We start from the raw sequence: 14669 nt of genomic DNA, 5'->3' as shown, positions 1-14669 counted from the left end.
CAAAAACAATGTGATATATGTATGTATATGCTGGTGGCAAAGTTAAATTAGAGAATTTTTAATAATAATTTTTAGCCATTGTAAGTGCAAATCATCCTAAGTCAAGGACTAACTGTATATTACAATGTTATAAAAAACTAATAATTCCATATACTAAATTAATGAGCTTATTCTTGACTGCAAAAAAAAAAAAAAAAAAAAAAATCTGAATCAAACTGTTTAATGCTTAAGTAATTTTTTAGGCAGTTGTTTTTAAATCAACTAAGAGTTAAAACAGTTACTAACAGAAAGGTTTAAACCTTAAGTTCTTTCTATTATAATTTGAAATATTTATTATTATTACTATATTTTGAGTACATCATAGTACTTTTCTCTCATTGGCTTTAATGATGACTATTTTTTAAATTTTTTTGGAGCAATCTTTTAATGCTTGGTATTCTTCAGGAGCAAGATTACTTCAGGAAAGCTTAGCTATGATTAGAAAATGAGTTGCATCAAGGTGAATATTACTGCCAACAGTGGGTAATGCTCACTTGCTTCGTTGCCTTATCTGTTCTTCCCAGAGAATGAAGTCCATCCAATTATCTGTGCCAGGAGTGTACGGCACATATACACTGTCAATGCAAACTCTAATTATGGACAGTGTGGTAGATCTGAACTAAATGAAAAGGGCAACACCAAAATTATACAATTATCAATCAATATGGGCAGTGGATTACAAGACTGTGTGCTTGACAACCTATATGCAGTAAGTTGAACAATTATCTTAATCTTACTAACATAATAATAATAATAATAAATTACAAAAAAATTGCTTCAAACACAAAATTTTATTCTGGGAATCTGCTGATACCCTATAGAGCAATCCTAATTTCAACACACTTGGATGTAAAATGTGTCCAAATATTTGAAATACAATTATCTTCTCTTTAAATCAAGAAAAAAACCAGCTGCTTTTGACTGAATCCAAATGGTATTGTCAAATTATTTAAATACTTTCTTGAAATATCCTGACGTTATTCAATCATGCTTTGCTTACTTTATCTTCATTCTTCAAAAATACTATAATTATTACTCTAAGCAAACTATTGAACTAAAATATTGATTTTTTTTTATAAACTTTTTGAGTTGTTAATAAGTCCTCAAAAGTTGTTGATAAGCCATTAACTATGCATTAAACTGTCAAAGGTCTAGCCAATAGCTGCTCATGGTTCATTAGCAAACCTCAATACTCCAAGATGTGTGGCACCATTCTAACAGAAGCTGCTAAAATGTAACACAAATTCTATTGAGAACTGTTTGGTACTCCTCCTCATGACAAAACATTTCATTAAATGTATTGATGGAAGATTCTCTAATCCAGAGAATTTTAATAATAAGGTGTGTTGACACCTTTTGGCAACTGGTATATGGTGATATGACTTCCGCATTACTTCCACCTTAGTATCACCACTTCTGGGTGGTGATACTAAGGTGATATCACCACCTCCCACTGACGAGACCTCAATAAAGGTCGAAACAGGTCTGGGTAGTGGCCCTTTCCTTAATGTATAGCATTATACATGTCTGCAAGGAGATGTGCTTTGCATTATGGGATACTAAGGCAAGTGATCAGAACTTATACCACCTTTACCACGAGTTGCCCCAGTCCTGAAAACACTTCAGGCAAAACTTTGTTTGCTTACACTTGGATAAAGGACTAAACCAAATATATAATTGTGTCATTAAATGCATTGTTATATGCAATGAAAAGTGGACTTGCTCAAATATTACAGGCACATAAAAGCTCAACCTGAGTAAAGGACACTTTCAATCAATCAGAGATCAGTTCAAAAGGTTATGCTGTGCATTTAATGCAAATTTGAACTAAAATCAGGGTCCATCTTCTTCAAAGCCAACTTCTATCCTGAACTGAATAAAAGTCAGCATTCTGTGAAGACGATACCACTCCATATACAACAGTTCAGGCACGAGGACAAAATCCAAGTGATGGAGCTGCTTCCTCCACTGGCATATAGTACCAAACCACATACCATCTGATTATCACATATTCTAATTTCTATCTTGCTTTCTATAAATATGGTATATCCAATGTCAGGAAAATCAAAGCTGAATATTGAATATTATGCCTTTAGGGAGTTGGTCTGATACTGTGTACACACACAGAGAGAGATTGCATTGTTTACAGAGCTATATATATATATATATATATATATATATATATATATATAACAACACCATTATGGTAACCTTACTCACCGCAATGAATAACCAAAATTTTCCAGCCAAAGCTACATGTCATCAATGTATTAGGCTCAATGGCCACTTGCAGCCCAGTAACTGCTTAATAAAAACTGAACTGATGCTATGGTATGCCAGCTAATCCTATTTGCACAGTCTTCTGTGAAATGTGTGCATTCTCTGAATCTGTCTTGCAAGATGAAAACCCTGAATTTCTGGGAAGAGTAGCCCTGCTATATCTATATAAGGCTAATTCATCTTCAGTTGTATCTTGTGAAGCTTCTTAATGTCTTAGACATGATTCAAATCCAAGTGTTTCCAACTAGCTATAGATCCACTCCAAATGTTCAACTATAAAACCATCCCTTTAATCTCTATGAATTTATTATGAGAGTTCACTAAATTGTACATTTTTCAATGGTAATTTATAAAGCATTAAACTAAAAATGTCAGTATTCCAATAACTTCTAGTTTAGCCTTAAAATTTATTCCAGAATCATCAGATTCTGGAATAAATCACATTAATTTCTACAGAGTCTACTGCAGTGATTTGTACACTAGTTTTTGTAGTTTTTATATACTTCCTTTCAGACTGCTACAAGGAACAAGTGAACAGTGAATCCCCTTGAAAATCAGATTTACTGCATAAATATTCAGACCAATACAAATTTCATTGTATTTCCACATAACAGGGGAAAAATTAATGAATTAATTCATTTTTTCTTGACATGCAGTGTGATGATAACAAGTCAAAGATATAAACAATGTTGGTTGTAAAATGGTTCCTTTGATCCTCCTAACATGCATATACGTCAACAGATTAAGACCTAATGAAAACTCCAAATTGAAAACAAAAATTATAATTACCTTATTTAGGAGAATTAGTACTATCACATATATCACTAAAAAGTAAAAGTTAGAAACATTCTTTACCACTACAACCGACCTTAGGAACTTATGAGCCCATTAAAATAACTTACAACACTAAGAATTTTCTATGATGGAGAATAAGAATAATGTCACATCCTGTTACTGCTTTATAATTCAGTCTCTCCATATATATAAGTATGCAGCTGACTCTGCTTAAGAGAACCTTCATTCTTATTCTTTTTTAAGACATGAGGGAAAAAGAAACCAGAAAACAGGGGCTAATAAGGAGATATAAAATGCCACTACATTTTATATCACTAAAGATTAAAGAGCTCTATGGACAAATAATCAAGAAAGCAGAGAAGAGGTATTCTGCACTTACCTTGACACATTCTGATTTGATGACACTTAACATCTGATATATATACAGGGGTTCAAAAGGCACTCCATCAATTTCCTTCTTATTCTTAACAGCATGCAAAGCTGGAAATTCATGTACAAGTTTAACCCTGCAAAAGCATGTTTTCTTTTTTAAATAAACATTTTATAAAAGCATATTGCACAGTTATTTTAATAAGCGAAGTTTGGGTGTTTTTCTCATTATATTCAAATGCATCTTGGCGATTATGATTTTTAGGTTTATTTAAGTTCAGTTGTTTCATGGCAGAAAAGTACTTCAACAGAAATTATTTCAATTCAATGTTCATTTAGACATGTACAGAATACACAGTAAACAAGAAATGATCTTACACAATCATAAGCACATTTCTTGTACATCTTTGCTTTGCCTCATTTTGTCATAAAAATGGTTTGAATTAAAGCAAAATGGAACTTACTCAAAATTTAATACAGATTGTAAAATACCAAATTTGATTAAATTTCATCTTCCAGTCAGAAAGGAGTTACATGGTTCCATGAAAATTCATTGAAACCATTCATCAAAAAAAGCAATTAATTGAAAAACAATTTAATGGTTCTTTTTGATTCTTTAAATTTAATTTAAAGAATCAAATTCATCAAAAATTCTTTCATAATTCATTGAAGGATGAATTTTTTTGAAAACTATTGTTCTAAAGTGTTCACTAAGAATACCTAACGTCACCCAAGATGTAGACAACATATGTAGGTGGTCACTGAGATGTTATAATTATTTTTTTTTTTTACATTATTCTGTAAGAGCACCTGCTACTTCATTGTATAGATAGTGATTTATCTCTACACAAAAAATTTTGTTCTATCTAATTTTTTCACAGCAACAATGATCAGAGTGAAATCAAAACTGACAAATTTTAAATACAGGGTGGCCATAATTAAAGAGGTATTCAAATCCCTATAGTGAAAAATGTGTTGGACAAAATTCAACGTAGGTACACTCTGTGGGGTTTTTATTTACAGAAGATAAAAAAATAGTACAAAATTCTGCCAGCAGGGGACATTTGACACTATAATTTTGGGATTAATTAAACAGTAATAGATATAACAAACACAACGAATTAGTTTATGTTTGTATACCTTACAGGTGTGGTTCAATATGTCCTCCTTTCAGATGTTCTAAGAACTGAATTCTGTGAATGACATTTTCTACAATGGAACGCAAGAGATCTGCATTGATTTGCCTCACATGCTGCATTATTCTGTCTTTGAAGGCTGCTAAATCAGGAACATGTCCTTCATACACCATGCATTTCAGATGACCCTACAAACAAGTCACAGGGGTTGAGATCAGACGAATGAGGTGGCCATGCTGTGGGAAATGCACAACTCATCACCCTGTGTTTTCATAACATTTGGTATATAAGCAATCCAATGTGAGGTGGTGCTCCATCCTGCATGAATATGGTAGCGTAAGGCATCTTCGCTGCTGCAGTTGTGGAACAACAAAGTTGCACAGTATCTCTCGATACCTAACAGCAGAGACGGTACAAGTTATTGTCATAAATGAAGTGAAACCACGCAACACTGACTTTCGGTGGGTGTAAAGGAATCTGATGGAACACAAGGGTTATTCGCAGCCCAAATGCAGCAATTGAGTGAGTTAACCCTAACATTCAGATAAAAGTGCCTCATCACTCCACAATATCTTCTATGGCAATGCATTATCCACCTCCATTCGAGCCAAGACAGGGCAAGCTGCAATTGAGTTTCCGCCTCACCATGAAGCAAACTCGGGTATGGGAATCTTGCAGGGGAAACACATCAGCATTTGACACAGGATTTTCCACACAGTTGAGTATAGTAATGGCAGTTGCCTTGATATTGGCCATGCACTGCTGAACCCATGTGCATTATTCATTCCATGTTCCACAACTGCAGTTGCAACTTTGCCAACTTGTTGGGGAATAATCCATTTGCACTCTCATCCTGGCATCACTGCTAAAGATCTGCTATTTTCAAATCATAAAATAATTTTTCTAAGATTTGTTATTGTCACTGGACCTTATCTCCTATCTTTCAAGTGGCAAAATTCGCCAAGCGTTACTGTATTGTTGATAGTAAAGCTTGAATAGTAACACATATTACAGTAAGGTGAGATCCATAGCACTTCAAGTCTTATCAGAATGATGCAAAACCATTTCAGTCTTCCCTATATACACCAATTCGTCAGTAGAAACAGTGAGATTATGCAAATATCACCTGATTCTAGCACCAATTGTCTGCTGATAGAAGAATTTTGTACTTTTTTTTTTCCCCTGTAAATCAAAACTCCATGTTCCAGAGTGTGGTTATACCAAGTTTGGTTGAATAATGTCCAATACATTTTTTGCTACAGGGCTCTCAACACCTTCTTAAACATGGCCACCCTGTAGATCACAACTATAAATTTTCATTAAATTTCATTCAGCCAGAGCAGAATTATTAATATCATTTCAAAACTTCTTCACCAAAATTTCTAATAAAAGTGACTAGACTTCCTTCTTGTGCATTTTACAAATTCCAACCTTCGTGAATATTCCACTAAGTCAGAGAGTTATTGCAATGTATAATTTTGACACATAGTCTTGTAGTCTGGAATATAGTTGAAATGAAAACTGGAACAGTTTGACAAATTTGTGTAAAAAGTTCAAGTACCAAATTGAAGTAAATTCATCTCTCTCTCTCTCTCTGTTGTGTGTGTGTGCGCGCACGCGCATGTAGCATACTAAGACTACTAATACTAACAATAATAATACAAAAACTCTTTATTTTGAAAGACCTGAGTTCAAATTCCATGCAGGAAGCAAAGAATTTTTATCACTCCTCTTCAACTGAAAGTGAGTTATCCAGTATCATAGGACATCAAAGGGTTTCGATTCCCAGAAACTCGAGCACTTCATCCTGCAAATCAGAACCCATGAACACGCATATCTACGGACATAAAAACACTTACCGGATAAGGAAGACAATGGGAAAATATCTTGTTCTCTAATTATTCCATAGTAAAATAGTATTGCTACCCCACCAATCATTCAGTTAAGGAGAGAAGAGAATAAAGGTGGAATAATAATTATAATAATAGTTAACATTTTTTACATAATCTTTTCCAGATAGTTTAACATACACAAAATGCATTTTTTTTTTTATATCTGATCCACGCATTAAAGGTGACAAGACTTACAGCACCTTAGTGCTGGATATGAGCAAGAGGAACAGAAAAAAGGAGGAATCTGCTCAAATTTTGTTTGAACAGCTAAAGGCTTCAGGAAAGACAAAGTGGGGGGGGGGGGGGAAGACTGTTCCAAAGAACAGAAGTAGATGGAATGAAAGAAGAGACAGTGAAGTTGGTTTGGTGAGTTTCAAAATGGACTTGTAAAAGGCTGGTGGTTAGCAATGGTTCGTTTTAATGAATTTGGAGAAGAGTGGTGGCCAATTCAGCAGAGCACTATCCATGAAATTATTGTAATTACAAGTTACAAGGCAGAAACTGAACATTGTGTGAGAGAGGGACTGAAGTGTGTATGTGAAAAGAATCATTAATTAGCCAGATTACCCTCTTATAGATAGAATCAAGCAATCTTAGAGGATTTTGGTGCACTACCACAAATATGGAAGAAAAGAATACCAGTAAATTGGCCTTATCTTTAGGAGAGGTAACTACAGTACCATCCAAATGTGAGTGGTGAAAACCTGGGTGGGCAAGATGCACCCAATAGCCTTGGCATGGGACCAGAAGGAGTGACTGCAATATGAGTGGGAGGCGAGTTTGCAGCATTTGGTCCTTTAAAAGTCTGATTTGGACTTGGTGATAATTCTTTTAGAACTGTTACAAGCTGTAGTATAGGCAGAGTGGCCAGCTTGAGTTTTGGTCTTCAGCCATTCATGGTAAACAGAGGTTTTTTTCTTTTAGAGCACTGACACACTTTTGAGAACAAAGGCTTGGATGGTGGCTGAGAATTTGGGCAGAATAAGGGATGATCTCCTTCATTCCTGTGAGAATTTCTTATTCGGTCTGAGAAGGTGTTTTGATCAGAAGAATTAAAGCAGTAGTCAGACTCTGGGAAGGAGGAATATGTCATGGAGGTCCTTCCAGTTGGCATACTTGTAGTGCCAAAAGACATGAGTCAGAGATATAGTTAGTGAAGGTTGTTCTGTGGCAAAAGAGACTTCTATGCCAACCACAGTATACCTAGAAGTGGAGCTTGTTAGGAAGAAGTCAAGTGTGTTGGCAAATTGGAGGGGTTGTCAGACATTCTGGCAGAAAGATTGATGATCTTAGATAGGTCATTGCTAATGGTAAACAACTCAGCATCCCTGCCTGCTTTATCAGTGAAACTGGAGAAGAGGAGCCAATGAGTTGTGGACATTGAAGTCCAAGGATGACCTCACTATTGGGGTATCTCATCTGCAGAAAGTTGTCCTTTAGAGCAAGAGAGTTGACGAGGTTAGAATGGTTGATGGAGTTTGGAAAGTGATAGGGCATATGAAAAGAGCAGATTGATTTGGATCAGTTCTGATAAATGCACAAGTGCTACCCTTGTGCAGAAAGAGTTGTGTAATATGTAGTTTGGGCAGTTGAGGTCCAGTTGGGGTTCTGATAGGAATAGTAATCCTGGTTTAGATGACTAGCCAAAGGATTAGACTATGCAGTAGCGACAAACACCATTCTGATCATGAACTTCATGTATGATATTAGATAACGGCCTTCGTAACTGCTCATATAATTTAGTGAGTAAAATTAATTTCAGTCAGCATATATTTTATTTAAATCAATGCCTCCTGAATGTAATCTATCTAGAAAAGAATTTCAAGCCTTATCCCTCAAAAATTATTACTAAAGCCAAGAAAGGTTGAGCAGTTGTAATTCTTGATAAGAATTATCAAGATCATTCTACATACAGAAGCATTAATAGAGACCCTATTCAATCACAAATCAATAAACTTAATAACCTCTTTAAGTTCATTCTTGGGATGAAGAAATAGTAAAAAAAGGCTAAAAGTTCATCATGCTTTTGCTCCTAGACTATATGGCCTTCCTAAATTGCATAAAGGAGGTGTGCCATTAAGATGTATTGTGAACTGCAAAGGATGTCCTACATATAGTCTCAAAATACTTATCTAATCTTCTTTCTACATTTATTGGAAATTCTTCATTCATAAAAAATTCAATAATTTTAAGAATAAAATTTCAAAACTATCCCTACAACCCATAGATCTATTAAGTTTTGATGTAATCTCGCTCTTTACAAATATCCCTCTGCGAGATACGATTGAATTGCTTTATAAGGACTTTCCTCCTGATATTGTAAAATTATTAGACTTAGTCATTAATGCAGGTTATTTTAGATGCCAGAACAAACTGTATTCCCCCTTCCCCAACTCTAGCTAATTACTTTTATAGAACATTTCGAACATATTCTGGACTATTTTTTTCACACAAACCATCCATTTAGTACAGATACGTTGATGATGTGTTTGCTTATGGAACTCCTCCTCGTCCAATCTTCATGAATTTCTTTAAAATATTAATTCAAATAAACCCAAGAATCAAATTTACCCTAAAAGTGGAAGACAACAATTGTCTTCCTTTTCTGATGTTCTCATTCTACATCAACCAAATGGTAGTTTACAGTTCTCAGTATATAGAAAACCAACTTGTACAGGTAAATACATTGATTCGAACTCTCATCATCCTTGTCAGAAATATGGTGTAATCAAATCCTTAGTTAACAGAGCTCATAAAATTTGTTCTACAGATTCTCTTCTAAACAAATAACTGTTTATTATCAGAACTACATTTATTGTTAATGGTTATAATGGAAAAAACTATCGAAAAAATAATAATTATGGCCATCGTCCTAATCCTCCTCAAGAAGAAATTACCAGAATTTGCATTCCATGCGTTGAGGGACTTTCAGAAAAAATTGCAAGATTACTTCGACAGATTAACGTACAAGTCACTTTCTGTCCAGTTCATAAATTTAATACGTTCTTTATCACCAAAAGACAAATATCCTCCTCTATCTTATCCTAGAGTTTACAGAATCCCCTGCTCTTGTGGCTTACAGGGTAGGTTCCAAAAATTTCCGGCTTGACATACAAAATTTGTGCCAATTTTAAAATGCCATGCATGACAGATAGCCATCTATGGGGGGGGGGGGGGGGGCATAGTGTAAGTTTCAACTCTCTACCTATGTCATTCAGTTGACAGCACTCGTTTGACTAACACGTGGAAAGCTAAGTAGCAGTAATGTTAAAAATTGAGTACTATGCTGTGATAAAGTTTTTCACTAAAGGCTTTCTCCAAGTGCTATTAAATAGCGATTGGATGGTTTTTATGGAGAAGCTTCTCCTTCATATTTCACTGTGAAGGAATGCGCTATACAGTTTTGCCCAGGAAGAGAGAGAATCGAAGATGATCTTCATGATGGTCAGCCAAAGAAAGTGATGACTGAGAAAAATGTCTCTTGTTGAGGAGGAACTGCTAAATGACAGCTGAAGCTCAAAGAAATGTTTGCTTATTTCATGAATGATGAAACAACCATCTTTCATCATTCAGGAGAAGCTTCACATGATGAAGGTCAGTGGTGTCCCGACTTCTCTCTCTTCAATTCAGAAGGAGCATCATGCGACCTATTCCCACAAGTTTCAGAACTTGGCCAAGGGAATCAGAGAGAAGTGCTGGATTCTGTTGTCACCGGAGATGAAACCATGGTCCTTTATTACGATCCCGTTTCCAAAAGGGAATCCATGGAGTGGCGCAAACCAGGCAAAGCATTGCCAAGAAAAGCCAAAATCTCGGTCCACCAAGAAGATCATGGCAACAATCTTCTGGGATTGCAGGGAATTCTCTTAATTGACTTCAAGGAAAGGAATACCACTGTGAATTCAGAATATTATGCTTTACTCCTGCACAAACTGCATGATGGCTAAAGGAGAAGAGACGAGGAATGCAGAGTCATAGTGTCTGCCTACTTCATGACAATGCTCCAGTCCATACGGCTATTGTTGCAAAGGCTGCAGTGAAGGACCGTGGCTTCCAAGAGATTGAACACCCACCCTACAGCCCAAATCTAGCACCCAGTCATTACAAGCTCTTCTCGAAACTGAAGAAAGACCTTTGAGGAAGAAAATTTGCAGATGACAATGAAGTGAAAGATGCAGTTTTAGGGCATTTTGCAAACTAAAGTACAGACTATTTTTTCAAGGCCATAGAAATATTAATTCAAAGACATGAAAAGTGTGTTGAAGTAAAGGGAGATTATGTTGAAAAATAACACAGTTGTTTTCTTTCTATCACCTCTAAAGTTAATGAGACCAGAAACTTATCGAACCACCCTTGTATGTTATTATGGACAATTGGTCGATCTGCACAAATTGTCTTGAAGATTAAGAATACATTTCTCTTAAAGAACCCAAAATATCCAGTTTAGCAAGCCATGCCTTTATCTACAGAATACAGGATTCAGTGAAATAAAACTAAAATGTTACACAGAAGTCACTTTCTTCTGGAAAGACTGTACAAAGAAAGCTGTGAAGCACACATGCACAACCCTAACCTGAACAAAACTGATTGCGTAGAATTTCCTCAATTTTGGGAAGTTATATTAACTAATACTCACCATTCGTATGTTCCTTGTCATTAAATTGCTTATATTTAAAAATAATTAACTAAATTAATCTATTGAAATGTATTTTGAACATCTATTAATGCAGATGGAGCTATTCCCCTGCAGCGTATAGCACTTAGCATTTTCCTTAACTGTATTGATAATGGCTATAAAACTTAGCTGAAAATTTTACAAATATAAGTATTAAATATAAGTGATTCTGTTATTAATATTTTATGATGAATTCTTCTGCTTATTTCTAGATTTTCTGATGAATAATATATCAATCTCTCAAGAAAAAAACTAAAACTATGGCACTGAAAAGAAAAATGCCCATCTGAACTAAAATAGTAATAATCAAACAATCTATAAATAAACAAGTCAATTATTTGGGCTATAAATTAATTTCAATAAAAATTTAGACATTTCACTGACAAATTCTCCTAAGTAAATAGAATAATAAACAATGCATTAAGGCCAGTTAAAATAAAAAAAAATAAATAAAATAAAAAAATAAAAAAAACAGACAAAGAATGTATAAAATTTTATCAAAAAAAAACATTATATGGCAGTGAAGCCTGGAAAATAAGAGAAAGAGATATGAATAGAATCACTGCAGCAAAAATTGAAATATGAGAACAGCACGTTATGTAAGACTACATAAAAGGACATACTGAAAGAACTAAACCAAATACCAATAATGGAAACCACAGAAAAATACAGAACCAAATGGAAAGAGTATCTAGAACAATATGATGGAATATGATATAATATGGTAGAATACCTAGGAAGATGAACTACATACAAAGTCATACAGAGGCAAACCAATGAAATGCAGGGCAAAGACCAAAACATGCCATCTGGCCCAGATTCATAACAAAAGAAAGAACATCCTCCAGAAATAAAATTCAGGTCATTTAGTACAAACAAACAAATTTTTACTGGATTAAAAGTAATACAAATCTACACTTATGCTGGAAATATCAAAGCCTAAAATCTTTTAGATAAGGTCCCCATTTTTACAATAAATAATATAAATTTTAATTAAAATTTATATTATTTATTGTAAAAGTAATTCAAATCCACAGTTATGCTGAAAATAACAAACCCCAATCTCTTTTGGATTGAATCTTATTAGAGGAAAATGAACATTAAATCAGAAATTCTGAAATAAATATTCTTTAAATCAACCAGCAGTTCACAGAAAAATCGCTTCTCGTTAATGAAAGCCTTTAACCACATTTTTTTAAATTATTCAGTAAAAATGACAACTACAGCAGTAATTTTTTTTTCTTACTCAGATTCCTAAATTCTACCATCAAGCCCCTTCTATTCTGAAACAAACAGAAGAAAAGAAAATATACTTACAAACTGTCCAAGATAGGTGTTGATGTTTTGCCTCTCTCTACATCAGGACCAAGTGGCAACTGCCTAATCAAATTATAAAATGGGGGGCATGCTATTAAGGCTTGCAGTGTCTGAATTTGAAATTAAGGTATTTAGCATAAAAAATAATACTAAAGTTCATGAAAAACTACTTATTTTACAGAATGATTGTTATGCATACAAAATATGATTCACACAACCAGCCTCCAGAATACTACTTAAATCCACTAGTCAAAAAACAATTTTACTTGCCCATACTGTGAAATCTGGTAAAAAAAACTGTGTTCAGTGTTTCAATTTCAGCAACAAAGGGAAAATCTTTAATAGAATTTAAAATAACTAAATTCAAATTAGGTGCAATCATTTGAAGAGATGTCATGTCATTTTGCCACTAGTCCATTGTTGTTGTTGTTTTTTTTCCTAGCACATGCTACTCTTGTTCCAAATGCCAGAACATTACTGGAATTGGAATGACTGCCTATTGTTATCAAAAAATATGAGAAAGTCTGATTAGAATGACACATCATTAATTTTTTTAATATATACTGTTATGATTAACCTTTTCCTCAGAACATAAAGTTACTGGAAATATAACATCCCACAGCTCACTATTTCAAATAAATCCATTGTTTGCATTCTACCTTGTATCCATAATTTTCAGACTGAAATATATGGTCTTATAATAAATTAATCATCTTTGCCGAGTGTTTACATGTAAATAGGCATTTATTTTATATCCTGTGCTTTGTATTATATACACTATTTACCAATAATTGTCCAGACACTTTAGCAATTTATGATTGATACCAGCAGGTGAATCCTAATATCAGGTATGTCCACCTTTGGCTTTAATCACCTCCTTTACCCTTTGAGGGAGGCTTTCCACCAATGTGCAGCAGACAGGTGGGATTTATCTCCATTCCTCCATCAAAGCAGCACTGAGTTGAGCGACAGATCAAGGACATGCTGCTCTGGACCTCAATTGCTACTCCAATTTGTCCCTCAAGTGTTCAATGAGGTTGAGGTCAGGAGAGTGGTTTAACACCCATCTCTTCATACTATTCCATAACAGCTGCAGCTTTGTGAAATGAGTCATTGTCTTCTTGATAGTAACACAAGTGCATTCCATAAAAACTCCACACTGTAGGCAGCCCCTGATTATCCAGAATATCAAGGTACTGAACTACCTTCGTGGAACCATTGATGGCCAGTGGGTCCTACTCCAAACCAGCTGAAGGCACCCCACACCATTACTCCTCCACCACAAAACTTTACTATGGGTACAACATACTGTGGTAACAAGTGTTCACCAAGCTGCTTCCACACCTACACTTTGCCATCAGACAGGTGAATCTTGATTCAAGGCTGCAGAATACAATACTGTTTTCCAATAGTCAATTATCTAGTTTACACGCTCTTTGCACCAGGCCAGACAAGCCACCTTGCTCATTCCGTGGAAGAGCAGTGCCATCTTGTGTGGCACTGCTCTTCCACGGAAACCCAGTAAAGGGAGTTATTTTTGTACAGTATTAATGTTCACCATGGTATTCTGGCACTCTGAAACTCATCATGTATGGTCTGTGCTAACTGTAGCCAGTTTCTCAGCAGCTGCCATGTTTGTTTTCCTGCACTAGTGATGCCAGAATGTCTCCATTTGTTGATCACATCGACAACTGCCGATTTTGGATGCTCCAGTTGAGAGGCAATGGCACGTATGGACATGCCACCAACGTGACAGCCCATGATGACAGATCTCTCAAAGTCACTGATTTCACGTTGTGTTACCATACCACCTGTATTTAACTGCTATGACGAAATACTGTTTCCTCCTATCTGTACACCAGTTTTTATGTTATTAACAAACTTGGAATGTTCCATAACTTCAAATAACAGTGATCAATTATCGGTAGATAGTGTAGTTGTACATACTACCAGTAATGTTTTGTGTTTCCTTTTGTTCTCAACAGAACTGGCAACACATACAACTGAAACTAAACATCAAGTATTATGGCAACAAACAAAAATGCTCCATATGGATTATAGATTTTTCTCAAGAGTATTCAAAGAACAGCTCAAATGATCACACATCCTCAACAGTGCAACAAAAAACAAGGGATGATTTTACATCAAGTCTTGTATCTGCTAATT

The 14669-nt window shown here is 34.9% G+C and overlaps 1 protein-coding gene across 2 annotated transcripts in view; it reads right to left on the bottom strand.

Moving 5' to 3' along the window:
• The window catches only part of LOC150100951 (ubiquitin carboxyl-terminal hydrolase 10-like), a 229365-nt gene that overhangs the window by 119777 nt on the left and 94919 nt on the right, over positions 1–14669 (bottom strand). For both annotated transcript variants that reach the window (XM_090401329.1, XM_090401330.1), the window contains exons 6-7: positions 12504–12613; positions 3494–3620 (exon numbers count right to left, since the gene is read on the bottom strand). In XM_090401329.1, coding sequence (XP_090257455.1) covers positions 3494–3620; positions 12504–12613 — 237 coding nt within the window. The remainder of the gene's footprint in view (positions 1–3493; positions 3621–12503; positions 12614–14669) is intronic.

This window comes from Typopeltis vanoorti, chromosome 12 (genome assembly GCF_054136105.1).
Source record: "Typopeltis vanoorti isolate ZY-2024b chromosome 12, IOZ_Tvanoo_1.0, whole genome shotgun sequence".
Lineage (NCBI taxonomy): Eukaryota > Metazoa > Arthropoda > Arachnida > Uropygi > Thelyphonidae > Typopeltis > Typopeltis vanoorti.
The sequence above is the reverse complement of the archived record's forward strand: the minus strand, read 5'-3'. Positions and strand labels throughout refer to the sequence as shown.